This window comes from Mustela nigripes, chromosome 14 (genome assembly GCF_022355385.1).
Source record: "Mustela nigripes isolate SB6536 chromosome 14, MUSNIG.SB6536, whole genome shotgun sequence".
In the NCBI taxonomy this organism is placed as follows: domain Eukaryota; kingdom Metazoa; phylum Chordata; class Mammalia; order Carnivora; family Mustelidae; genus Mustela; species Mustela nigripes.
The window spans coordinates 80,982,701-81,010,610 of NC_081570.1; the positions used below are offsets into that span (position 1 = coordinate 80,982,701).

The 27,910-nt window shown below is 38.1% G+C and overlaps 1 protein-coding gene across 7 annotated transcripts in view; it reads left to right on the forward strand.

Moving 5' to 3' along the window:
- The window catches only part of TLCD4 (TLC domain containing 4), a 101,706-nt gene extending 74,253 nt beyond the window's left edge, over nt 1–27,453 (forward strand). For all 7 annotated transcript variants that reach the window (XM_059375465.1, XM_059375466.1, XM_059375461.1 and 4 more), the window contains 2 exons: nt 15,009–15,082; nt 26,879–27,453. In XM_059375465.1, the coding sequence (XP_059231448.1) occupies nt 15,009–15,082; nt 26,879–27,197 (393 nt within the window). In that variant the 3' untranslated portion in view covers nt 27,198–27,453. The remainder of the gene's footprint in view (nt 1–15,008; nt 15,083–26,878) is intronic.
- Nucleotides 27,454–27,910: the final 457 nt, after the last annotated feature.

Genomic DNA, 27,910 nt, shown 5'->3' on the forward strand with positions numbered 1-27,910 from the left:
ACCTTCATTTCTTCTGGGCCAGAGCTGCCTGTTCAACACAGGGAGGATCTGGCTTGCCAACTGCCTTTGATGCTCCCACCTCTCTCTGTGTCCTCTGAATTATTTGATGGCCTCTATTCTTGGAACATTTAGTAAAGCTTAATACTAGATAAGATCATGGTTTCATATGAGTCTGGTTTGACAATCCAGTCCTCTCTGTTAGCTCAGACCTTCCATTGTCTTGTAAGTAAATAATCAAAAGCCTTGAATGATTAAAGTTCAGCAAATAGTTATTAAATAGAGAATGGATTTTGTTCCCAAATCTCATTTTTAGATTGATGGTACTCTGAAAAGGGTTTCCATGGAAATGTGTTAAGGCTCCAGGGCAGTGTGATAACCTATGAAAATGCACCTCATTATTGCTATTGCCGAACACAGCCACATTTTTACACCAGTGTCCAGTTGGGGATGCCCCAAATGCCTCTCCAGCCCTAGTGGTGGAATCGGGAGCCCACCTGGCCCCAGGGAGTTGATGGCACAGTATATAAAACCATGCTAACAGTAGCAGGGCTGTGATAATTTTAGTTATCCTTCTCCCTTACCTTCTAAAGCCCTAACCCTAACTACTTTCAGCTGAAGAAAACAAAATTTCCCTTGGTAAGAAAATCCAGATTTTCAAAATCACTGGCTAAAAGGAGAATTTTCTTTTAAAGCTCCGGAAGGGATCAGACAAATCCTGTTTTTGTTTTCCCTCACAGAGTTGTGTGGAGGCCAAGAAAAGTATGAGTTTTACTGTAGGCAAAGCTTCTTAAAAATAGATGGTAGAGGAGGTGGAAACCCCATACTGGCCAGAAGTGAGTTGTGAGTTTTGTCATAATTCACTAACAGTAAAGTGTCAAGATTTGTAATTCATTTGTCTAAAAATATTAGACTTAAACCTCTCATCTCTCCCTTTAATAACATCTGTCTCATTTGTAGTGTAATAGGTTATCTTGAGTGGGGGAGGGGGTCAAGTAATGAAGAATTACATGTAACCCAAAGCTTATCTAATGGTTACCTATGTCCCCAGAAGTACATGCCACATTTAATGGTGTCACAGGTGTGCTGGGTTAAACAGGTAGCCAGTCGTTGATGTACAGGAGCAGAAAATAGAGAAGGGAGATGACTGAACCCCTGTATGACTGTGAACTAAGGAGCTCTGGGAGGTAGGGGATGAGGATATGATAGAACCTGTGGGATTCTGTTAGGTAGCTAAGAGTTTGGCAATTTTTTAAACAAAAAATTCAAAGAGTACATCACCCCCCCCCCCCGATAAATCAGTGATGCTGTAGGAATTTAGGAACTGGAAAGATGGGTGTGTTAATATCTATTAATTTTTTTGTCTGAATATGGATCTTTGTAAATAAATTCTGAGTTTGTTGAAACACAATGCTTAGTAAGTATAATGTTTTCTAGGTCTGATTCTTCAGCGGTAACTATTGACAGTACTTGATGTATATTCTTAGCACCACACTCTAGCCAGCTGAGCTAACTGGCCATTTTTACTTAATGTATATTCTTGTAGTGAATATCATTTGTGCATAAATTTTCTTACATGTATTTATGATTTTTTTGAATTTTCCAAGAAAGCTTTTGCAAAAAAAAAAAATTATGTTTAGATCAGCAGCAAAAAGTGGGGGGAGAGCTTCCAAGGTCAGAAGACATGAGGAAAATCACTGAGGAGAAGAGGTCAGATCTTCAGGGGAGGTAGTAAGGACTCAAGTTTTCAGGGTATGGGGTCTGTGTGTGCCTGGCAGCGGTTGTACATTTGGATGAGTAAGATGGAGTCACCTGACAGAATGAACATTCCAACTCACCAGCCTTGCATTTTTTTTCCCACAGAATTGCTTGTAGGACATTTAGCCAAACAAACAAACAAAAAAAACCCCACAAAAACAAACAAAACTTGATGCAGTTGGCATACTAGGAAGGTAAAGCTGATGATGATATTTAGGAAAAATACGGCACGGGGGAGGATGTGTTGTAGGAGGTTATCAGGGTGAAATACAGGTGATAGATTATGAAGAATTTAATTTTGGTGCTTATGGTGGTGGTCCTATTAATGAAGAAGAAAAATCTCAAACCTGTTTTATAATCAGTAGAGCACGGTGGCTAATTTGGATTTCAGAGAATGAAGGGAATGAAGGGGACAAAATGACCCAGAGTACTAGAGGAGTGTGATACTATGGAAGGAAATGGGAGACACTGGGTAGAAAGATAACTTGGAGATGCTCTGAGGTTTGTAGCAATAGCATGGCTATTCCAGGGGCCCATATGCCATTAGAAGTAGGTTTATCTTGTGGAGGCAGTGTGGTCAAGGGCAGGGTCAGGGACGGGGGGAAAAAGGAGTATCCTCTACAAGAGGCAAAGGAGAACTTCAGAAGGGTAGAAAAAGAACCACAAGCACATATTTAGAAAGCAGTGGTTAAGGCCCTGTATAACAACATTGTGATTTTAAAGATTTTATTTATTTATTTATTTATTTGAGAGGGAGAGAATGAGAGAGAGAGGACAGGAGGGGGAAAGTCAGAGGGAGAAGCAGGGAGCCCAATGCCAGACTCCATCCCAGGACTCCAGGATCATGACCTGAGCTTAACCATGGCTGTCGCTTAACCAACTGATCCACCCACGTGCCCACAACATTGTAGTTTTAAAAGCTGTGAAAAATAATATATAAGTGGAGGCCATTTGAAAAAACTAATTAGACAGGCCATTCATTTTTTATTGGAGGATTAGAAAACATTGACAAGCAAAAAGAAAAAATGTCCTAGTCCCTCAGCCCAGAGATAACTATTTATGTTTACTTAATTACCATTTACACTGAAAAGTGTATTTCTGCATTTTCCCTATGTGTGAATGCATAAGTCAAAAATATTCTGTGTATAACTATATATTACAAAATGGGATCAAAACTAAAATTTAGAACTTGTTTTACATATTGAAGTATTGCATACAACAAAATAACCCTGGGGACACCTGGGTGGCTCAGTCTGTTATGCCTCTGCTTTCGGCTCATGTCACGATCTGGGGTTCCTGGGATCGAGTCCTGCATCTGGCTCCTTGCTCGACGGGGAGCCGCTTCTCTCTCCGCCTCTGCCTACCACTCTGCCTGCTTATGCGCTTGCTCTCTCTCTCTCTCTCTCTCTCTCTCTGACAAATAAATAAGTAAATAAAATCTTTAGAAAAAAATAACTCTGGTAATCTTGGGTCAGAAAGCAACGAATCTATCAACATGTCAGAACAACGCAGTAACCAATATGAAGTTTGTCCCATTGGCTAAAAATGTGGCATTCTGATCATCAGTTAGAATAACTACTGTGACCATTGAAACCCATTGACTCAATGGGTTCTTAATGATATAAAAAACAAAAAACAAAAAAACCCACAAAGAAAGCAGGGCAGTTCTTGTGTGGGGTCTCTCAAGTGGAGGCTGTTCGGTAGAAATTGGGACTGCAGCCCCCTAAAGGCTCAACCGGGTTGAAGGGGCTCATCCCTATAGCTGGCAGTGGATGCTGGCTCTCTGCGGGAACCTCGGCAGGGTTGCTGCCTACAACGTCCATATGTGGCCCCACCGTGTGCCATGCATGGGCTTCTCAGGAAGAAGCTGCAAGGCTTCTCATGACCTCGCTTCAGAAGGACCCAGAATGTCACTTCCACTGTATCCTGGTGGTCAGGTGAGCTTCCTAGGGCAGCCTAGATTCAAGGGGCGGAAAATAAAAGCCCACTTCTTGACGTGAGGAGCGTTGTGCACATACAGGGAGGGAAGGAATTGGTGCAGGCCGTCTTCAGAGACTGTTACTCACATATTATTTGTCGATGTTAGCATTTATTCTTGCTATGGCTTAAGAATTTGATGCTCACACCTCTATCTCCTTTCCCTCCTTTCTTTCACTGTTGCTAAAGGAGTTTTGGTTTCTGTCTCACTTCCTCTGAAAACTTATTTCTGGTTCTGTAGCACCTCTTGATACTTTTTAAGGTGAAGGTATTAGTGTTCCTGTTCTTCCTTTTGTGTCTCTAATCCGTACTTCTCCTCTCAGTTTCTGTCACTTGGACTTTTGTCTTGCCGAGATTTTAAACTGTTTACCTTTTATTCCATAATCACATTAAGTTTTCTTTTATATCTAGTTGATCCTACACAGAGAAAGTGAGTAACACGTTTTTGATGATTAAAACCGCTCACTGCACAAGCACGATTTTATTTCCTGTCTAATTTTTGCTTAGAGTTTCTGATGACCCCCTTTTTTCTAGCAACATTTGCCTTTATCATATAACATTTAACATTTGAGTTGTTCCATATTCTGGAGGATAGCACTGCATCTCTGTGGTCGTCTTTTCCAGCCCTTGGAGCCCTCCTCCAGTCCCCACTGCAGTCTGAACAGATTGCTCTCTAGGTCTACTGCCCAGTGTCCTGGGCTTCCTGCCATGACTTTCCTGGTGTGGGGCCACTGTTTCCTGGATCCCGTGTCTGTCTTTCTTGGTTCACTCACTCATTGTGCTGCAGCATAACCTCAAATGATTTTCTAAGGAAGAGTAGGAAGGAGGTAAATTCTCCAAGTCTTTTGTAAGTTCTGAAAATGTTTTCATTCTCAGGCCATCTGGTTGGATCATTATCTCTTTTGATGGCATGTGGATATATAATCATATTTAACCAATTCCCTATTGTTATGTGTTTGTTCTGAGTTTCACCATTATGTATAAATCGAGTGAACAGCCTTATATCTTTTCATATTTGTCCCATACGCGATTATTTTCAAAGAATAATTCTGTAGAGTGGAAATCTTGGGCAAGCGGTATGTACATTTTGAAGTATGTTGACATGTTCTGCTAAAATTATCTTTGGAAAGGTTACCCTGCGCCTTCAGAAAGATGTGTGTGCATGTGTGACTTAACTGGTTACTGGGTAGAGATTATTGTGTGCAAATGGTTCTTTTCACCAAGAGATTGGTTGGTTTTTCTTGTTCTCTTCACTTTCATTTTCTGAAGACTGGCAGTTAATAAGGCTCAGGAACTCTGAAGAGGGGAGACCAGAATTTTCTGAGCAAATTGGAAAGAAGATAGATATGTACTGTCTTTAAATATTTGAAGGGTTGTCATGTGAAGAAGAGATTTTGGATTGCCAGGATCAGAGAAGTAGGACTGGCGGGTGGAAGTCAGAGAAGGTGCAGTGTCCTTCTGGAACTTTTGAAGAGCTATCCCAAGATAGCTCCCAAAGCAGCTTTAGGAGATGCTGCACTTCTCACTGTGGAGCTGTCCAGGATGAAGGGCAAATGGGAAGAGCTTTGATAGATGGGATTAAACAATCTGGGGGTAATAGAAGTGGGCCATCTTCAGAGGTCATTTCAAACCTACTACATTATGATGGTAATGAACATAAAGTTGTCATGAAAAGAGTGAAGTTTGCATTGGGTGAAGTATGGTTGTGAGTTAGAAAGTTGGTATAACCTATTCTGTAAATAAAACAGTTCACCCTGAGAAGAATTTCTTTTCCCTTTGAAATTGGATTTTTTTTTTCTGTAACAGAAAGTAACATTAACCACTTTTTGAGGAGTGATGTGTTGACATAATTTATGTTTTATAGTGAAATGGCAATAGTGAGTCCCCATTTAGTCCTCACTAACTGTGATGGTGACGTGTCGTTCTTCTCACCTCTTCCTCATCATTTCCAGCTGGGCCCTTCGTCCTGTGAATTCACCCAAATATCAGTGAGCTGAAGACTACCACATAGACAGGAAGGGATAGGCCCTTTTAGGACTTGTCCTGAAGCTTAATTAGTCTTTCTAATCATGATATGAAAAAGTACTAGGTTCAATTTCACCTTTAACTACAATTTTTTCCCCCACTTTTGGAGTGTCTTTTCAGTTTTCATCTTGGCTGCCATTACTACATACCATATCTTACTCTCGCATCAGTTCTGTCATAAAGATGGTATTACTCCCATTTGACAAATAGAGAAACTGAATCACTCAAGATCACTGGAGAGAGCTAGGGTTCAAATCCTGGCCTCCATGCCACAGGCTCATGATCATTTACTGACTATCCTTGCCTCCTCAGACTTAATTGCTTAATTATTATAATGAATCTCCCAAATAGAATAAGGTTTTGAAAGATTCTAACAGTCAGCCAGCAAAGAAATATTTATGGAAATTCTGCCATCAGCATCGGGATATAGTGGTAATAATCAAAGGGCATTCTTAGGCACTTCCATCTATCAGTTAATTCTAAACCTGTCATTCCACTGTTCCAGAAAATGGGGAAGATGAGGATGTTGGCGGCAGTAGCCACACACTCCCAACAGCACCTCTATTAAAAAGCATTCACCATATTTATAGAGATCTAGAAATGGGGTTAGAGAAATTCAGTAACAGCCACAAGGTCATGCAGTTAATAATCAGCTTCTTAGTTTGCTGGCGTACTCATTCGTAACATGCTTCTTCTTCTTCTTCTTTTTAAAGATTTTATTTATTAATTTGACAGAGAGAGATCACAGTAGGCAGAGCAGTAAGCAGAGAGGCAGGGGAGGGAAGCAGGCTCCCTGCTGAGCAGGGAGCCCAGTGTAGGGCTCAATCCCAGGACCCTGAGACCATGACCTGAGCTGAAGGCTGAGGCTTAACCCACCAAGCCACCCGGGCACCCCTCATAACCTGCTTCTTGCTGTTTTCCTTCTGATCCATAGCTATTCTCAGGCAGGTCTCAAATTCTCCTATCTCTTTTTTAATTGAAGTATGGTTGACATACAGTATCCTATTGGTTTCAGGCTTATATCATCATGATTTTTTTTTTTATAATTCTTTTTTTAAAGATTTTTTTATTTATTTTATTTGACAGACAGAGATTACAAGTAGGCAGAGAGGCAGGCAGAGAAAGAGAGAGAGAGGAGGAAGCAGGATCCCTGCTGAGCAGAGAGCCTGATGCGGGACTCGATCCCAGGACCCTGAGATCATGACCTGAGCCGAAGGCAGCGGCTTAACCCACTGAGCCACCCAGGCGCCCTATCATCATGATTTTATATTTTTATACAATACCAAATGATCTCCATGTTAAGTCTGGTATCATCTATCACCATACAAAGTTATTACAGTATTATTGGCTCTACTCCCCTTGTTGTACATCACATCTTTATGACTTATTTTATAACCGGAAGTTTGTACCTCTTCACTCCCTTCACCCATTTTGCCACCTGCCCTGTCGCTCACCAATACCCATTTCCTCTGGCAACCATCAGTTTAGTTTGCTCTTTGTATCTATGGGTCTGTTTCTGTTCTGTTTTGCTTGTCCATGTGTTTTGTTTTTTAGATTCCACATATAAGTGAAATCATATGGTATTCATCTTTCTCTGACTTCTTTAACTTAGCATAAAACTGTCTAGGTCCAGTCTATCCATGTTCTCACATATGGCAAGATTTATTTTCTTTTTATGGTGGAGTGATATTCCATTGTGTATCTGTACACCACTTCTTTAGCCATTCATCTGTCGATGGACACTTAGGTTGCTTCCATATCCCGGCTGTTGTAAATTATGCTTCAGTGAACATAGGGGTGCATGATTCTCTCCGAATGGGTGTTCTTGTTTTTTGTTTTTATTTATTTATTTTTTTCAAGTAAATACCAAGAAGTGGAATTGCAGGATAATATGGTAGTTCTATTTTTAATTTTTTTGAGGAAACTCCATATTGTTTTCCACAGTGGCTGCATCAGTTTGCATTCCCACCAAGAGTGCATGAAGGTTCCCTTTCTCCATACCCTTACAAACACTTCCTTTTTTTAATCTTTGATACTAGCCAAGCTGATGGATGTGAGGTGATATTCCCCATCTCTTTTGCTTGCCTACCCTTTTTTTTTTTTTTTCTGTCTTGCTTTACTAATATAAATGTATCAAGTTTTGGAAATTAAATATCAGAACTTTGCTTTTTGTTTTTTGGGTTTTGTTTAGTTTTTTCTTTTTAACCTTAACACATTTATGATGACCTCTTAATTCTTATCTACTTATCTCTTTACAAAATTAAAATCTGGATATTTTTCTCCTTTTCTTTTAGAGTGAAATACTGATATTCTCATCAGAGTGCTCACCCACTCAGAAATAGGTTTGTAGGACTCTTAGGATTTTGGTTTTGGAAGTGATTCTGTTTGCTTCACAATGAGGAGGAGGTGAGGTTCAATTTGGGAAATATGGGCTAGGCACTGATCTAGGCTCTATGGATAGAACAGTGAATGAGACACAAAGAATGTGGATACTTGCAGAGAAAAGCATGCTGACAAGCAGACAGATCTGTTGAGACACTTGACCCCGCTGGGGATTAAGGGGTCAGGAAAATACTTCTAGAGAGATGTAGCTGGTCTGCCTTCATAATGCTGTGGAATCTGACGGGGACTTTATAAATCTTCACTACAGTTTCAGAGAAGTAGGGAGGCAGTTCCCTGAGAGCTTAGAGATTCCTAGGTAATTTGAAAGCTAGGACAGTGGTTCTCTAACTTTAGTAAATATTGGAACCACTTAGCGGGCCTGACCCCCAGGAGTTCTGAGTCAATGAGTCTGTGAGGGGACCCGAGAATATTCATGTCTAGCAATATTTCCAGGCGAAGCTGATGCTGCTAGTCTGGGGGCCACACTTTGAGAACCACTGGGTTAGAAATGAAAAAACTAACCATTTTCTTTGGGAAGAGGTGAAAGAAATTAGAAGAAAAGCCAGGATGCTGTGCCCAATTTTTTATAGACTCAAGAGAAAGTCTTTTCAAAGTGTGGCGATACAGCGTTTTGGCTAAATTTAGATGAAAGCAACATATCAAATTTATAATTTGTACTAGTAACTTTTAATATTTAAAGACTATTATAAAGTCAGGTTTTATCTGCTAATAATTTGATATTTTGGTTAATAGTTCCTTTTAATTTTATACCAATTTGAAAAGAGTTAGAATAGAAATAATTTTCTAAACTCTCAAAAAAGCCTTAGTATATTTCAGGGTTTTTTTTTTTTTTTTGTATTTTTAAAGCTCACTAGAGAGAAATATTTAAAATTGTTTCTTGAATTGAGAGTAAAACTATATTGCTATGATACTATTTCAATATTTTGTATGACTCTGGTGTGTCTGCTTGAAAATATTTAAGAAATCACAAAAACTTTAAAAATTTCAGTATTGGGTCTCATCTTTGGAAAAATGATTTATTTGAAAGGTAGAGTAAGTAATTTAGCAAGGCTTTGGCTGGCCTTAGGAATGATAATTCTTTTATATAATATAACATATAATATAAATTAATACTTTATAGCAGTTGGTCTGTCATACCCTCTCAACACTGGATATAGTTACCTAGAATGCCATAGATTTAAAAACAATAAACAAGGGGCGCCTGGGTGGCTCAGTGGGTTAAGCCGCTGCCTTCGGCTCAGGTCATGATCTCAGGGTTCTAGGATCGAGTCCCGCATCGGGCTCTATGCTCAGCAGGGAGCCTGCTTCCTCCTCTCTCTCTCTCTCTCTCTCTGCCTGCCTCTCTGCCTACTTGTGATCTCTCTCTGTCAAATAAATAAAATAAAATCTTTAAAAAAAAAACAATAAACAAAAGAAGAAGATTGTTAGAAAAAATAGACTGAAAGAGGAGCGGTCTTTAACTGAGGAAAGAAAGGCAATGTTATAAATGAGAGAATTTAACTTTAAAAATAAGAGTAAATGTTTGTTACATACATGAATAAATATTTCTAAGATTTTTGTATGTCTGCTTCAAGTAAGAATCTCACTAAAGTAACTATTTTCCTTGCATTTTTTGCCTCTCCAAGAGTCATGTTCTACCTGTGCGCTACTTTCAAAGCTCTTCTCCTTTGCTCTCTACTCACTGCAGAATTTAACTATGGTAAGAGAGAAAAGCAGGACATTTCAGCTGTTTAATTTTCCTGGGAAGCTAAACACAATTACTTATTTTTTTGACCTTTTCTTAACTTAAATATTCTAACCACTTCCTTTGGAAATACTCACCTAAATTTCAAACAAATCACCAAAACTAAAAAATAAGTCCATGAAACATCCAGGAACTTAGAATATGAAAGTTTGTTTCCTATTATCTTGAAAGGGCTTCTTAGTGCTAGATGAGTTAGAGAGGTTTATTCTTTTTTTCTTTCCTCTTTCTCATCACTGGGAATGTGATTTTGATTATGTATTAAAATGAAAAAGTTCACCTGCCATTTGGGATTCATTATAAAAAGATTCATAATAAAACAAAGACAGGATGGCCTGCCCATGTTCATCCTGGTTTTACCATTTTACCACTGAAAATTTCACATCCTGTGAAATCTTTTCCTATGATGCAAAAAATCATGGCAACCACGATTTGCGGTTCACAATAATGGATCGTTCATTGTCACATTACCCTGAATGATGCAACAGAAGTGTTAAAATCATGAGCTTTAACAGTCATCTTTGACTATCCATTGGAAATTCAGATGAGAATGAGACTAGTTATGATGCCAACACCATAATGCTCCAAGCATCACCAGTAAAGGTTATAGTTATTATATATGGAAATATGTATAATATGTATTATTACATATATTAGTATATAATGATATGTTATTATAGATGGATGGAAAGACACATGGAGTAGGGAATTAGATAACCAAAACAGACCATATTGCACAATGTGCAGAAAAGAATTTGGGATTGGACATTGTTAGGGATTGACTTATATCCTGCCCCCCAATTCATTTGTTGAGGTTCTAAGTCATACTGCCTCTGAATGTGAATTTATTTGGAAATAGGATCAATACAGATGTTATTAGTTAAGTGAAAATGAAGTCATAGTTGAGTATGATGGGTCCTTAATCCAATATGACTGGTATCCTTATAAAAAGGGAAAATTTGGACACAGATATGTACACAGGGAAAATGCCATGTGAAGATTGGAGTTGGGCTGCCAGAAACAAAGGAACTGCAAGAAGTTAGGAGAGAGGCCAGGAGCAGATCCTTCCTTAGAACCTTCCAAAGGAGCATGGGCCTGCCGTCATCTTGATCTCGGACTTCTGGCCTCCAGAACTGTAAGACAATAACTTCCTGTTGTTTAAGCTGCCCAGCTTGTGGTTCTTTGTTATGGCAGCTCTAGAAAACTGTGGGCCTGGTAGAGATGAGAATGTAAAAGCATGTGTAGACACGGAGTCTCAATGGGTCTGAATGAGATGGGCAGGTGCTTCTAAATCCATCTGCACATTTTTTATCTTCCAAAAGGACATTGTTGCTCAGTTGAAAACAGTAGGCACTGAATTAACATGGATGTGTCACATGGATATACGCATTTTATTTTTTCCCTTGATTGTTCTATGAAACTGACGAAAGTTACATTTCCTGATTCAGAGGTTGCAACTAAAACATCCTGTTGGTGAAAAAAAAAGTAAACTTTGATAACAGATGTGTTGGCTTCTTACAACATAGAGAGCTGATTCTGTTGGATCTTACCAACAGTCTTAACTTTCTTCACTCCACTGAGTATTGCATCAAATCACAGCAACACAAAGATGTTTCCCTAGCTCTTAGGTACTTTGATTTAAAAAATGGGATTTCAGGTTGAATTTTTGATTCCTATAAGGATTATAAAGAAATCACATAAAACAAAAATTGTTGGTGTATTGTTCAAATATGGATTAGCTTTTGCTCAGTCTGTCTGTATATTTGGCAGACAGTGCAAATGTAAACTTGGCAAATTCCATTCAGTCTGTAAACTTCTCACCAAAGAAAATGAAAAGATACTACCTGAGAAACGTCTTCCACACATTGCATTCTTAGAACAGAGCTGAAAAGGGATGTGATTTGCTTACCTCTGACGTTGAGAGTTTTGTAAGGAAAGTTCGTTCTTCCCTTTAGCTTCCTTAAAACCTGCAAAAACAATGAGGGTTTTACTTCATGGAAATGGAGGGAGATGACCTCCATAGATGTTTGCCTACCACATGGCTACGATTGTTGCTAACAGATGTTGACCAGCTGTAAAATTACATGTTTAGAGTATGAGGCAAGGAGAATGTCCTTCTGGATTTTGGAAACAATTGAGGATGTGAAGGCAGAAAAGTCTTACATTAAATCAAGAAGTGTTTATGTACTGTCTCTCTGAAAGGTTCGGTGATTGCTGAGGAACCTGTAAAAAACGCCAGAAAAGGATGAACAGTCTGAACCTTAGTTATTTAATGTGGTGCGCAGGTTGTGACGAACACTCATGCGGTGGATAATGACTCATTTTGGGGAAATAAGACTGCTTCTGAACTCAAAAATGTTACCAGAAAAGAGAGTAGCCACATTGAACGGCTTTTCTTTACTAGAACTGTTGACTTGTTTGGAATCCATCCAGTATTCTTTGGAGTCTTGAAAAGGATGGATATTTTACAAATGGGTAGTCTGTATGATGAATTTATACATGCAGAGGATCTTGGAGACTGATAGCTGGTCTACAAAAGAAGCCTGCAAGTTCAAATGGGTGGGCCTTTTCAAGAGAACTGGAAACTTAATTCCTGTAAAAAGCTTCCCGTTGTTAGTAAGTAAAATCTCAAGTATTTTATGCTCACACCTTTCTTTCTTTTTTTTTTTTTTTAATTTTATTTATTTATTAGAGAGTGAGCATGAGCAAGGGAGGGGCAGGGGCAGAGGCAGAGGAAGAAACTGGCTCCCTGTTGAGCAGGAAGCCTGATGGGGGCTCAATACAGGACTCGATTCTAGGACGTTGGGATCATGACCTGAGCTGAAAGCAGCTGCTTAACCAACTAAGCCACCCAGGTGCCCCTGCTTACACCTTTGTTAAGAAAATATTTAAATTGAGGTCATCCTGTTAGACTAATATCAGTAATGTGGACTTACAAGAGCAGAGCTACAAGTCAAAGTGAATTTTCTGTTGGACTGTAGTTCATTACTGGGCTGGGGGGAGGCAAAATATATATATATATATATATATATATATATATATACCCCCACCTAACGTAGTAGTGGAAAAGGAAGCAAAGAGTAAAAATATCCTACTGTATCATGGATAAGATATCACTATTATTTTTTATTAAATATAGATAACTGTTTAGTCCCATTGTATTTACATTCCCTTTTTACAAAGTCTCAGATGTATGTTTCTGAAAATATACAATAATATAGCCTACTAGATTTAAATATCCAGAAGAAAGTTTAAATAAAAGGGCAGAAAAGAGGCGCCTGGGTGGCTCAGTGGGTTAAGCCTCTGCCTTTGGCTCTGGTCATGATTTCAGGATCCTGGGATCAAGTCCTGCATCGGACTCTCTGCTCAGCGGGGAGTCTGCTCCCCCCCCCCCTTCTCTCTCTCTGACCACCTCTCTGCCTATTTGTGATCTCTCTCTGTCACATAAATAAATAAAATCTTAAAAAAAAAAGTAAAATCAAAACAAAAAGGGCAGAAAGGAACATAAAAATATTGGGGCTCCTGGGTGGCTCAGTTGGTTAAGTGTCTGACTCTTGATCTCGACTCAGGTCATGATCTCAGGGTGGTAAGGTTGTCATTCCCATCAGCTCTGTGCGTTGGGTATGGAGCCTGCTTAAGATTCTCTCCCTCTCACTCTGCCCCTCCCCTTAAAACACACACACACACACACACACACACACACACACACTACGTTTTCACACATTTTATTTGTTAAATTGTCCTATTCTTAATTACTACTAAATACCCTTATTAACCTTACTGTTTATTGAAATAAATGCTCTTACCATAACAGAAAACTAAATAGTACAGAACAATATATAATTTCAGATAAATACTGATTCTAGTTCTCTGTTAAAGTAATAACACCTATGAGTAATATTTCTTCTGTGTTGTCATGTGTTTTTGGAGTGGTGTGGCTGTGTCTCTGCTGACTTTAGATAAAGTTGATCACCCCTGTGCACAGTACTCACCTTGCCCATTGTCTTTGTTCTTTTGTCCCTCTTCCTTCCTTCCTCCTCATCACACATTTCAATTTCACTAAGGCCAGTGAATTTGAGATTATAAAAAGTTCTAGATTAGTCTTGGAAAAGCTAATTTGTATAATCAGCTCTGAATTTTCAATCCCTAAAATAATTTCCATGGAGAAGAACTGAAAACCTTCAAATAAAATGTTCCTTTGTTTTTATTGCTTTATATTGTTCCCATTTTGGAAGGCAGCATGGTATAGCTTATAGGAATAGGGTTTCTGAAGTTCCATGTATATCTAATGTTTAGGCGCAGGTACGACTATTTCTTTTTGTGCGTGATCATAATTCTGATTGAGTTGGAAGTGCTGGAATGACTGTTTACCTAGTAACAGTGTTTAAATTACCTGATATTTTTGGAATGTATACTTTTGTTCTTCTTTCTAATGTATACTTCTTTGTTCTTCAGAGTTTATTAACTCTGTTCTACTTTTCCTATTACATTCATACAGTGTACTGGGCATTGTTTCTAAATTCAGAGAGGTCCTGTGAGTGTGTGTTTTAGCTGTAGGATCTTCTGATTGACATATACATTTTTCAGGTCAAATGTGATACATAAATTTTAGCATGTGTTGTTACTTTTGGCAAATATGCATCTGCTCACAGGCTTACAGATGTTATTTAGGATGTTAAGTACACTTTTGAGATTTTTTTAAGGTGCTTTTATTAATGGATATAAAAATGAGTTTCTTTTAAGTATATAACTGCTATAAAATTCCTCAACTTCTGAAATTCACACTACTTTGATCATTATTTCTACAGTAATTCGAGAATGTTGTCACCAGTGGCTGTTTGCAGAATTCTTTAGTTCAACATGGGACAACTGCTTAAAATCCGTTTTTATAGGTGAACATAAGTGTACAATATGCTGTCTTTTAAAAATATTTTAGAATTCTAGTGACATTTCTAAATTCTCATAAAGAAAAAAATCAGCTAGGACACTTGGTCTGTTTTGATATCAATTGTTATTTTATGCTGAGAAGTTATTGAATGTTCCTTTATATTTGGAAATGTTGATAAGCATGTCCTCCCTGACATTGTGTTTTATGTTTATCATCCAGAGGGATGGAGTCCTGGCATACATTGGGAATTTTCGCCTGCTTGCAGAACTTTCCAGCCCTTTTGTGAATCAGCGGTAGGTGACTAATTATTTTAAACTTGTGCTGTTTCCTTTTTGTTTGGGGAAACTTTCCCAAAGATCCTAAAGGTACTAAATAAAAATGAGAATGTGTGACATGAATTATTATCACCATCGTGCAAATGAGGAAACCAAGCCTTTGAAAGGCGAGAGAAACTTATTCAAGATCCCCTAGGTATAGAGTGGTGGTCCTAGCTTTTGAACAGAGCTCTGTCTGAAGGATGGCAATGCTTTTATTATACTTGGGTTCACCTTGGGGCCAGTTCACATTCTTGATACCAGCGTATTCCTATTCCCAGATTCTGATGTCCACATTACCTTCATCCATCATTTAAAAAAAAATAGACTTCTAATTTTAGATTTACAGAAAGTTGCCAAGAGAGCATACGAACACCCATATCCTCCTCACCTGGTTTTCTCTGTTGCTGATATGTTACATTACCATGGACCATTTGTCAAAACTTAAGAAACCAGCACTGATAGGTTGCATTAAGTGAACTCCAGACTTTGTGGGATTGCATCAATTTTTCCATTAGTGTTTTTTTTTGTTTTTTTTTTTTCGTTCTAGGATTCAGTCCAGACTGCCACATTGCATTTAGTTTAGTATCTTCCCAGTCTCCTGTGGTCTGTAACAGTTTCTGAGTCTTTCCCTGTTTTTCTTGACTTTGACAGTGTTAAGAAGTACTGTCCAGTTATCCTTTAAACTGTCCCCTAGTCTGGATTTGTCCTTTCTTCTTATGACTAGGTGGAGGTGATGGGGTTTTGGAAGGAATCCCATGGAGGCAAAGTGCCCTTCTCATCACATCCTGTTAGAAGGTACATGATGTCCATATCATTGGGGGATGTGAACTTGGCTATCACATGGTTAAGGTGATGTTTGCCAGGTTTCTCCATTGTGAAGTTTTTTCTTTTCCTTACTCTGTTCTTTAAAAGCAAGATATCAAGGATATCCCACTCTCAAGGAGATGAGGGAGAAAGGAAATTAAATTCCATCCATCTCATGGAGGGAGGTAGATGCTTTTATTTGCCAGTGGATTTATAATGGTGCTGTATGACCCTTATCTTGTCATTTAGTGAGGTCTGCTGATGCCTTTCATGTGCAACATTAGTTGTTCCTTTCACTCTATATCCATGGTCCTAGGTGAGGATCTGCAGGATCTCCATCTTCCAACTGACTTCCCTCCTTCCAGGTTCACCCTCACTTCTGTCCTTCACAGGGCCACTGCCATAATCCTTCCTGTGATCCACTTTCTGGACCTTATTTTCTTCCAAAAACTGCATCCTGTTTAGACTCTAATCTGACTTTGAGGTTCCCTGTGTTGTGCTCCATATGTTTGTTCCCAGCCTTATTTCCTACTGTTCATTAGAGTCAGTTTGGAACCCTTACTGTCTCATGCACCTGTGGGTGGTTCTCGAGTTTCTTCCCATATTCACATCCTCCATTTCCCTTCCATCTCTGAAAAACTTACCTATCTTTAAAATCTTCGGGCAAAGTCCCAAAGTCGGGGGAGGCTCCCATGGTTGCATGCAGCCCTTTTGTGACTTAGTACAGAGATAACCCAGAGAATTGGGACTGTCAAATCAGACTCACATGGGTTAGAGAGTGTACCCTGTATTAAGCCGAGGATCCAAGTAATCCTGAGGCACTGGCAAGGCAGGGAGATGTTCAGGATCATCTGAATGGCTCCCTGGGTCCTTTTTGCATTAGGAAGACTCCACAATAAGGTTATCTCTGAAGGCTATAAGCAGTATGCATAGTTCCTATTGTGGACATAGAAGGAACTCTCTTGATTAGGAAACATCTCCATTTAATACTCGGTTAGTTACATAGCTTATGTAACATTCTCCAGGGGGTCAGACCCCATAAATCCATGCATTCTAGGTTTGTTTGCCATAAGCAAACCTAGACTAGCTATATCCTAAAAACATTCCATGGATGAGACTCTCCTGCAACAAATACCATTAGTCTGTTTATCAGGACATCTGTCATTAGTATGTTCACCATGCAATTAGCCTGATCTTAAAAAAAAAAAAAATATCTGAAAGAGAGTAAAAGAGAGAGAGAGAGAGAGCAGAAAGTGTGTGGGGGAGGGCAAGTCTCAGAGGGAGAAGCAGACACCCTGATGAGCAGGTGTCCTGACACAGGGCTCAATCCCAACTCCCTTTGCTTTCATGACACACACTCATCCAATCCTTGTATGTCTTTGACCACACTCTCTCAGCCTCCTTGGTAAGACACGGTTCTGCAAATGCTGGTGTTCCCCAAGGCTCTCTTCTGGGCCCACTGATCTCCATGCTTCTCCCTGGGCTGAGTTCTCCTTTCAAGGTGTCCGCTATGACCTGTTTGCTCATTTCATGTGATGCTCATTTTCATGTGATGGGCTGTGCATGAATTTTAAAACCAGATGGACTCAAGTTGTATTCAACCTTGTCACTTAACGTGCCCTGACCTGGGCCAAGTTATTTAACATCCCTGTGCTACAGTTGCTTTCTCTTTTAAAAAGAGCATATTTAATATTACCTACTTCTTTGATGATAGTCAAGTGTTTTCTCCTCCCAGGTGGCACAACAAATTCAACATGTCTGAAATAGAATGCAACGTATTTCCCTTTGCAGTCTCTTACTTTCTGTTGTTCAGCATGTGGCCCAACCATTCTCTCTCATTGTCCTGCTCAACATATGGGAATCATCTTTTACTGTTTCTCCCTCACCTACATTTGGTCCATCATTAGGTCCTACCAGATAACCTCCAAAATATTTCTTGCCTTGGCCACTGACTCTCCATCTCTACTCTCAGTGCCATCATCTCTTGTCTAGGCCCCTGTACCAGCTTCTAACCCTGTCCTGCCCAACAGGGTAACTGCAAGCCACATGTAATTATTTACATTTAAATTAAATTAAAAATTCAGTTCCTCAAGCTAACTTGTAACATTTCAAGTGCTTGACAGCCCCACTTGGCTAGAGTCTGCTGAATTGGGTAGCACATCTATAGAACATTTTCATTAATTGCAGAAAGTTTTTTTGGACAGTGCTGTTCTAGACCAGGGATTGCCAATTTAAGACTCGAGGGCCAAACCCACTGCTGTTTTTTGTAAATAAAGTTTTATCGAGGGCAGCTATGCTCATTTGTTTACATCATTACTATTACATTACAACAGTGGAGTTCATTTGTTGTGACAGAGACTAGACAGTTTCCAAAGCCTGTTACTATGTCCACTCTCTGGTTATTTGTGGAAGAACTTTGGTGATTCCTGCTCTAGATTAACTGTCTAGCTGTCTCCCTTTTATCTTGCTTCCATGTTATTCTCTTCCATGATGATCTCTCTAAAACACAAAAATGAACATGCAGCTTCCCTGGTTGAATCCCCTCAGTGACTCCTGCTGCTTACAGGATAAAACGTGGGCTCTTTAATGGGACATAGAACACTTTCCAAGTACATCTGTTACTCTTTCTGCCGCATTTCCCTCCCTCAAAAATCTCCTCTCATTCCAACTTGTCCATATGTAGAAAGGTCTCCTGGCTCCTTACTCATCCTTCACAACCCAGCCTGAGGATTATTTCCATCACTAAACCCCATCTCTCTCAGGTTGGGTTGGGTGTCCCTCACCTGTGCCTCCATAATAGTGACATACAGTTACACCAATATGATTAGTGTGTTTTATGATAATGTTCTCTCTCACTCACTCTCTCTTTTTTTCTGTTTCTTACTCATCTCTGTGTTTCATTAGATCAAGGGCAAAATTTTGTTAAAGTTTGAGTGGTCCAGCAATTATTGTCTGGCACATAGTAGCCATTTAATTACTTTTTGAAAAAATGACCCCCAAGAGGTGATAAGTTCTAACAATGTCCATCTCTTAAATATGATTCAGAATATGAGATTTTAAAGCAGGAGAAAATTAACTCTGGCACTTAAAGGAACTTCAAGTCGTTTTCGTTGGAAACTCTTTGAGAACTCATAAAAGTAGAAATAGTTTAATTTTATACCTTTATCTAAAAGCCTTGAGTCTTTAGTAAATTAAGAAAAGGAGAAGTGTGGTTGGAATGGGAACAGGAAATGGTATAATGCAACAAGGAGATCATAACAAAACTGAGTGCAGCTACTGAAGCTCTCTTAGAGTTTTCTGTTGGTTAATTGTTTTCTTTATGGTTTGGGATATTTTAATGTTTTCTCTATTTTAAAGCTCTGTATAATTTAAGAAGACACATGGGATGCATGTGGTGGGTTATAGAGGAAAAGAAGACTGAAATAAAGCTCAGACACCTGAGCTTCAGTTACATTTCTGCTGCTGAGTTATAGGCTGCATCAGGTTTCTTTCTATTAAAGTATTTCAGTGGTGATAACTTCTTTCTTGCCTAAATGCCTTTCATTGCTATGAGGACATATTTATACATTGCTATTAAAATTAAATAGCTGATAAGAACTTTGTACATATGCTTCTTAATGTGTTAATTTAGTATTTCCTAAATAACTCCTCAGTTCCTAAATGTCCCAGTCCCTGCCTTCTGGGATCTTCAAATTTGGTGTCTGGTGGCGGGTCTACATAGGACTTAAATATGAAATAATGAGCTAGTAAAACAAGACATTATTTGAAAAGGGGCAAGAAAAATGTGCTGGTATTAATGTTATAAATCAGCTGGTCTCAAACTTGTTGATCTCATAATTATTGAGGACTTGAATGAACTTTTATTTCCGTGGGCTTCTATCTGTTGATATTTGCCAGATTGGAAGTTAAAACTGCAACATTAAAAATATTTATTAATTCATTAATAGTAAAAATAATATTTTATGTTAATATAATGTGGGTTATTTTTGTTTTTGTTTTTGTTTTTGTTTTGCAAAAAATAACTACATTGCCAAATTGAAAAAAAATTTTAGTGGGAACAGTGTCATGGATGTACATTTTTACAAATCTTCCTAATGTCTAGCATGGTGGTATTTAGATGGATTCTCAAGGCTGCCTCTGTTTTCGGTGTGTTGTGAAATGTTGCTTTGGTTGAAGCATATGAAAAAAAAAAACAAAAACAAAAACAATCCAGCCTCTCTGAGTTAATAATGTAATAGGAAAAGGTAGAAGTATTTGAGAAGCCTTTTGAAGTATTCAAGGATATTCTTCTCTAACATTACGCTGAAACATACCAAGAGGTAGTTTCTTAAAGCTTAGTTAAATGTAGAATCTGAAACTGTATCAATGAACTTTCCATACGTAGTTACATTCAAATTCATTGGTCTCTTTGTGCTTTGAATCTTCTGCCCATGCATAATTATGTAACATCATGCCTTGGTCACTTGGTTATTTGGTCCACTGAGTTGTGTAGGCATTCCAAATGTTGGTACATTTATTAGTAATATTTTAAAAACCTCACAGTAGTTAATGTCACCACTGATCTCATTTAAAAAATCTCTAATCTTGGGAGGCTATCAAAGTCTTTTTCCAGACAGAATTTTTTCCAAAATTCTGATTTTCATTTGAAAGTTCAAATTTTGTTATTGGCAACAAATACTGACAAGCTTCTTTTCTCAATGTGATAAACTCACTTTTCACTCTTGAGAAAATGCCTGCCAAATACCCAAGTCTAAATAACATAGTTTTTCAGTTGTTTTTTTCAAGTAAAAATGGTGTTCTATGGAAAAGACATGTAGTTTAGCTCATAATTCAAATCATCATTCAAGGGTTTTTTCCCTTCAGACAGCTGTTAAACTTTGCAGCAGAAGTGTTTTATGTATACTTCTCATTTTATCACACAGAATATTAAAAAGATATACTCAAAGGTTATGATGCAGTGAAATTCTTCTTCTTCTTCAGGGACATTCTCCAGTGAAACCAGTTTTTCCCCCTTTTTGTAACTTCCCCCCCCTCCCTTGTTTTGTTTTTAAAATTGCCAGTGTGTGGCTGTAAAGAATACAATGTCCACTAGTACCATCTTGTGCCATAGTTATGATTTGTGCTAAGATGCCAGTAATTTTATCTACCAGTGCTTTGCACTGTCATTGTAGAAGTTAGCACAGGGAGCAATGTGGATAATATTTTAATATTATAAAAAGTTTTCCCTTGTACACCCTGCAAAAAGTCTCAGGGGTTCATGGACCACATTTGTATTTGTCATACAAGCCTTTATAGAGAAGGCAGAACATATTCTTAAAATGTTTTAGGATGTTTTTAGAAGTGGGTGGAGATGGGAGACCCTTCATTCAAGGAAGAAGGAATGAACATAAGTTTTAAAAAAGTGGAATAATCACACTCTATGAAAGAGAAGCCTAAACTTGCGGAATCAAAAAGTATGTCTAGGAGGAAGGTGGCAAAACAGAGAGGGTGTTGAGTGTCAGAGAGAGCTGATTGCACTTGACCTGGTGGACAGAGAGGATGTATACCAGTGGAGGAAGACATTCTGAAAAGAGCCCTGAGTAATTGTAGTTTTTGGTATTTGTAGGATGGATTGGAAGACTGGAGGCAAAAAGATTGTGTTAGAAAGTTAGCAGACAGCTCTTAGTTGTGTGAATGAATGGTATAATTTCCTTAGTCTGGAAAATAAATAGGAGCCCCCAAATTAGGCTGTGGAGGTAGAGAAAAGATGACAGAATAGAGATTTTCAGGGAAGAAAAAGCGAAATTGGCAATGGATGAGAAATTAGAGATAGAGAAAAGGGACGAGTTTAGGATAATTTCTCTGCTGTCTATACATTTGAGGAATGGGCCCATGAAAAGAGATGAGGAGGCAAGAGAAGACTACAGGTAAGCTGGTGGGTTTGGTTTGGAGCTGTTCAATAAGAGGACAAACAGAGCATCTGAGTGGAAATGTAGTGAGAGGCACAGAGAGGAATTCTGGAATGATCAGATAGAGGTGACATTTGAAGCCATGAGAAAAGATGGCATTGAGAGGATAAGTTGAGTGTCTAGAATGGAAGCACAAGACGAGGGAGAAAAGATAATGAAGGAATAGTTTAGAAGAAGGGGAGCCAAAATAACTTTGGGGCGGAAGATAACTTTTCTAAAATTAAGTTTCTGAATCCCTAAAATTTCAGAGTTAATATTTATTAAACACCAAGTGTTTACATGCCTGAAAGAATGACATTTGCAACCAAGATATAACTAGGGTCAGTTTACTGCCCAGTCTCTGTGTAGAGTCCCAGAAACAGTACAGCCTTCCAAAACCTTATTGGAGTTTTTCCAAGGATGTCAACAAAGATCCAATTTGTTACTCACAGCAACACTTCTTAAAATTCTCTTCGCTCCTCTTGAACTCACAATATCTCCCGGACCCTGCAGCTTTCCCAAGACTCATTCAACCTTCTGACTCTCAACTCTGAACTGCAAAAACTCACTGAACCAGTGCTGTGTAGGGACTGGTTTTTTGCTTTCATCCTCTTTTCTCACTTTTTTCTTTCTTTCTCTACCTGCAGGGAGCCCCTTCTGCTTTTTCCAGATGTGAATTATACCATATAATACATTGTCTTTTCACTATTTGTAGTTAGTAGCTCAGTGTGGTACACTATGTTGTACACTTGAAACTAATATACTGTGCTATGCCAATTATACTTCAGTTTTTAAAACAAATAAATAGAATCTGCAGAACACACACACACACACACACACACACACACACACACACACGTTTTCTACAGAAAGACCTGAATTTGAACAAAGAAAAGCAGACACTGGGATGCTCATGACACACTAACATACAAACTGTATTGAAATGATGGCCTTTGGGCTCTTTCCAGTCTTATCCAGTTCCCTGAAATATAACCATTTAATTATACAAACCAATTTTCTATAGCTTAGTGTTATTGTGAAAGTTTGCTTATGCAAATTCCTTAATTTTTATACTAAAATGGAGTTTATTCATGAAAATAAAAATGTTTCCATCTATCAGAAAACCCACAAATGATTGGGAGGATCAGAAGAGAAACAGGCAGTTTTCTGTGGCAGTGGTGGGGAGGAGTGGTTAGGCAAGGAATAGGGTATTGGTTTCAGGCATGTTGAGTTTTGGGCATATATGAGAATTTGTGATTTGTGAAATGCTCACCAATAAATGAGGTGAAAATGTTCAACAATAAATTAAAAATCTGGAACTACAAGTAGACCTCGAGAGAGGACTTGAAATTAGAGATTAATGTTAGCATGTTGAGCCCTTGAGAGTGGCTGAAATGTCCTTGGTAATGCATAGAGAAGGGAATGGTGCTTGGGAGGCACAAATATTTAAGGGACGGGCAGAGGAAGTAGAGACTGAGAAAGTGTTAAGAACCAAGAGGAAAATAGTATCATGGAGGTCAGGAGAGATGGAATTACGATGGTTGGCAATGTTGTATGCTACAGAAAGGCCACTTAGGATGAAGGCTAAGACAGACCCACTGTCTTGGGTATGGAGAAGCCACTGGTGACCAATTTCTTTTTGTAGGGGAAGGTGATTGTATTGTACTGGGTTGTGAAGTGGAGCAAGAATGTTTGTGAATATACTGTTGACTTCCCTTTCAGAAAGCGTGATAGGGAAGACGAGCAGAGGGGAGACTTTTGGATTAGGAAGAATTGAGCATGTTGGTGAGAGAGACAAAAGAATCTATCTAGATGGAACAAGAAGAAGGAGGGCTTACATGAGTAGTGTACATTTGTCACAGTTCATGAACTAATACTGATACATTATTATTAACCAAAGTCTGTACTGTATTCAGAATTCCCAAGCTTTATCTACTCTGAACCGGAACCCCCTCCAGGATACCATGTTACATTTAGTTATATCTCCTTAGACTCCTCTTTTTTTGTGACAGTCCCTCAGACTTGGGTTGTTTTTTGAGGTGTTTTTGAGTACTGGTCAGGTGTTTTGTGCAATATTTCTCATTTTGGATTTGTCTGATGTTTTTCCTCATGATTAGACTTGGGTTATGGGGTTTTGGGAGGAAGACTACAGAAGTAAAGTGCCATTCTCATGACAGCATGTTAGGCTTCCCTGCTATAAACACGACTTAACGCTGGATGTTTTCCTTGTTCACCTGGCTGAAGCGGGTTTGTCAGAGTTTTCAATTTTAAAGGTACTCTTTCCATCCCACTTCTATCCTGAACTTTGGAAATAAGTCACTGTGAGTAGCTCCCTTTTTGGGGAGGGGGAGTTACACCTTATTTCATTGAGAGTGCTGTATCTACAGAAATTATTTGTAATTATTCTGCATAGGATATTTATCTTTTCTCTTCCAATCACTCATTCCTTCATTCATTTATAATACTATGGATTCATGGATATCTGTTTATGCTTCAGGTGGTTTTAATCTAGTACTGCATTATTTATTTATTATTTGTTCAAAATGTTAGAGCTTTTGCCATTGAGCTCTTTCGGTTGGTTTCTGTGTACCTTTGGTAGAACCTCATCATTTTGGTTCTTGAGTACTTCCTTACTTTCTGGCAGTAAAAAATTTGCTGGATTCTTATTGTATATTCTCTGTTCCAGCCCTAGAATCAGCTGTGTCTCAAGGAGCCCTGGTTCCTTTTGTTGGAGAATGGTATTAGAAACCAAGATCTAGGCCCTGGGTCTGCTCATTACTGTGGGGCGTCATTGTTTCTATGTTCTTCCAGGTGACAACTTGGAAGTATACTAACCTCTGTATACATAGCTAGCTATAATTATTTCTGCTACATCCGTATTTATATTAAGCTAAATGAGTTCACACTGATGTTTTCAACTCTAATCCAGTAGCATATGGATCAGTCTAGCCTTTTCCACTCACTTGTCTGTAACTTTCCACTCCAGCAGTGAGACACTTGGACCTCACTTCACTATCAAACAGATGTACTTATTTGCTAAATCCCAATATATATGTATAATGGTTTCAGAATTATTAACCTGTTCTTCCATGACACAAAACTTTACCAACTGGAGTACAGTGCATGTATACAGTTTCTTTTGTCTTTAGTCTTACAGCTACCATACATTTTCACAGTTACTTAGATTACCTGTTTTGACACCACTTCCTACAGTGAGGTTATATATGTATTTGTAAAGCAGTTAGATTATTTTGTCACAGTCTAGATTCCATCCTGGCACCCCCAGCCTCCTAAGTGACATTTTAAAATTTTAAAATCTTCATGCTGTTCTGTGGATTTTGACAAATGCGTAACATCATATACTCACCAATACAGTATTATACAGAATTGTTTCACCACCCTAAATTATCTTTTATGCTTCACTTACCCCACTCTCTTCCTTTCTCCCTGAACCTCTGGCAACTACTGACCTGTTTTCTGTCTTTTTAGTTTTGCTTTTTCTGAAATGTTATATAAATGGAATCATACTGGGAGTAGCATTTTCAGACCGGTTCCTTTCATTTAGTAATATGCATTTAAGAGTCATCCATGTGGTTATGTAAATTGGTAGCTTATCCTTTTTATTGCTGAATGGCATTGTGTTATGTGGATATACCACAATTTGCTTATCCAGTTTTCTTATCTTGAGAGAGATCAGGGGAGAGCAGAGGGAGAGTGAAAGGGAGAAGCAGACTCCCAGCTGAGCAGAGAGCCTGACATGAGGTTCCATCCTAGGATCCTGAAATCATGACCTGAGCTGAAGGCAGATGTTTAACCCACTGAACCACCCAGGTGCCCCCTCCATTCACCTATTGAATAACATCTTGGTTGTTTGCTTGCTTCCAGTATTTTGCAGTTATAAATAAACCTGGTGTAAACATTTGTGTGTAATTTTTTTGTGTGGACTTAATTTTCAAATCAGTTGGAAAAATACCTAGGGGAGTGATTGCTGGATTATGTGCTATAAACATGTTTAGTGTTATAACTGCCATATTGTTTTCCAAAGTGGCTTTATCATTTTATTCTTGCTAGCAAGGCTTTAAAATTCCTGTTGTTCCATATCCTTCCTAGCAATTGGTATTGCTAGAATTTTGGATTTTAACCATTTTTATAGGTATATAGTAGTATCTCATAGTTTTAATTTACAGTCTTCTAATGACAAATGATGCTGAACACCTTATATTCTTATTTTCCTTTTGTATATCTTATTTGATGAGGTGTTTAAGGTATTTTGCCCATGTTTGAATTTGGTTGTTGCCTTATTATTGAGCTTTAAGACTTCTTTTTATATTTTGGATACAAGTACTTTATGCTGTATGTATTTTGTAAATATTTTCTCCCAGTGCATCGATGTCTTTTTATTCTGTTTTAACAGTGCCTTTCACAGAGCAAGTTTTTAATTTTACTAAGAGTACTTTTTGTAGCAATATGTTTTTCTGTGATTTTGCTTTTGGTGTTATATCTAAAGTACAATTACCAAACCCAAGATCATACAGATTTTCCCCTATGTTTTCTTCTAGAAGTTTCATAGTTTTTCATTTTATGTTTAAGGCTGTGACTCCTTTTGAGTTAATTTTTGTGTAAAATGTGATGTCTCTGCCTACATTCATTTTTCTGCATATGAATATCTAATTGTTCCAGTTGTTTGTTGGAAAAACTATTCCTTCTCCATTAAATTACCTTTATACTGTAGTCAAAAATCAGTTGAGTAAATTTGTGTAGGTCTATTTCTGGGCTAACACTGTTGATCTATTTGTTCTTTTACCAATGCTATGCTGTCTTGAATACTGTAGCTTTATATAGTAAGTCAGTCTTGAAGTGGGTAGTACAAGTCTGCCAACTTTCTTCCTTTTCAGAATTGTGTTGGCTATTCTAGGCCCTTTGCCTCTCTATATAGATCTTAGGAGGATGTTCACTGAATTTTAAAAACTAAAAAGTAAATTTAAAAAGTTAATCTTTGGAGATGCAGAGTAAATGTGATGCTTTTGAAAATTTTTTCCAGGTGGTTCTTTGAAGCTCTGAAGTATCCTAAGTTTTCCAAGGCTAACGTCATCAATGGAATACTCATGACAGTGGTGTTCTTCATCGTACGGATTGTCCCAATACCTCCTTTTTATAGTTACATATATTCCTTGTTAGGAACAGAAGCCTACATAAGGCTTGGATTTTTAATCCAATGTTCCTGGATCTCTACTTGTGTTGTTTTGGATGTGATGAATGTCATGTGGATGATCAAAATTACAAAGGGTTGCATCAAAGTCATCTCTCTCATCAGACAAGAGAAAGCCAAAAGTAGTCTGCAGAATGGAAAACTTGACTAAAAGTGGGCTACTGATAAGCAAACTTCCTTACTACCCACATTATATCTACTGATAGGATGAATTCTTGGCATGTTCTAGTACTTCTTATTAATTATATTTGTTAACGAGGGTTTCAGTGCTCTTTTTTTTAATCTTTAGAAAAGAGAAACTAAAACTTAGTTTTTATTCCAAGATTTCTTTTCTGATTTTCTTCTGCATTGTAAGCATGGATAAAATCTTAAAGATTTAAATAAAAAATTATACATATAATGGTGAATCTTTTCAGAAATCTGTTAACCTGCATTGGTATTTTTCTCTGTGAAAAGACAACTGTGCTTATTGGGTGCACTTGGTTTTATGTCATCAATTTTGCTGAAAGATGGGAACTGCTTTTATATGTGTAAATAGCTCTCAACCTTTTGTTGTACTGCACTCATTTCCCACTGTGGCTGTCAATACCCATTTAGAGCTTAATTTCTAAATTGTTGAAATGTTTTCTTCGGCTGTTAGAAATGATATATTTTTTGTTTAGATATGCTGTCGTTTATGAGTGATGAAATATTTTGCTTACTTTGGGAATATTAGTTCAATCATGAAAAAACTTCTTTAATTTTTAAATATTTCAGATGTCACTTTATTATTTCTATTTTTAACATTTTATCAAAATAACTGCTTTTTAAATTTGTAGTAAGTCTTAAGACAGATCTTAACAGAGCTCCTTAAGGGACAAATTC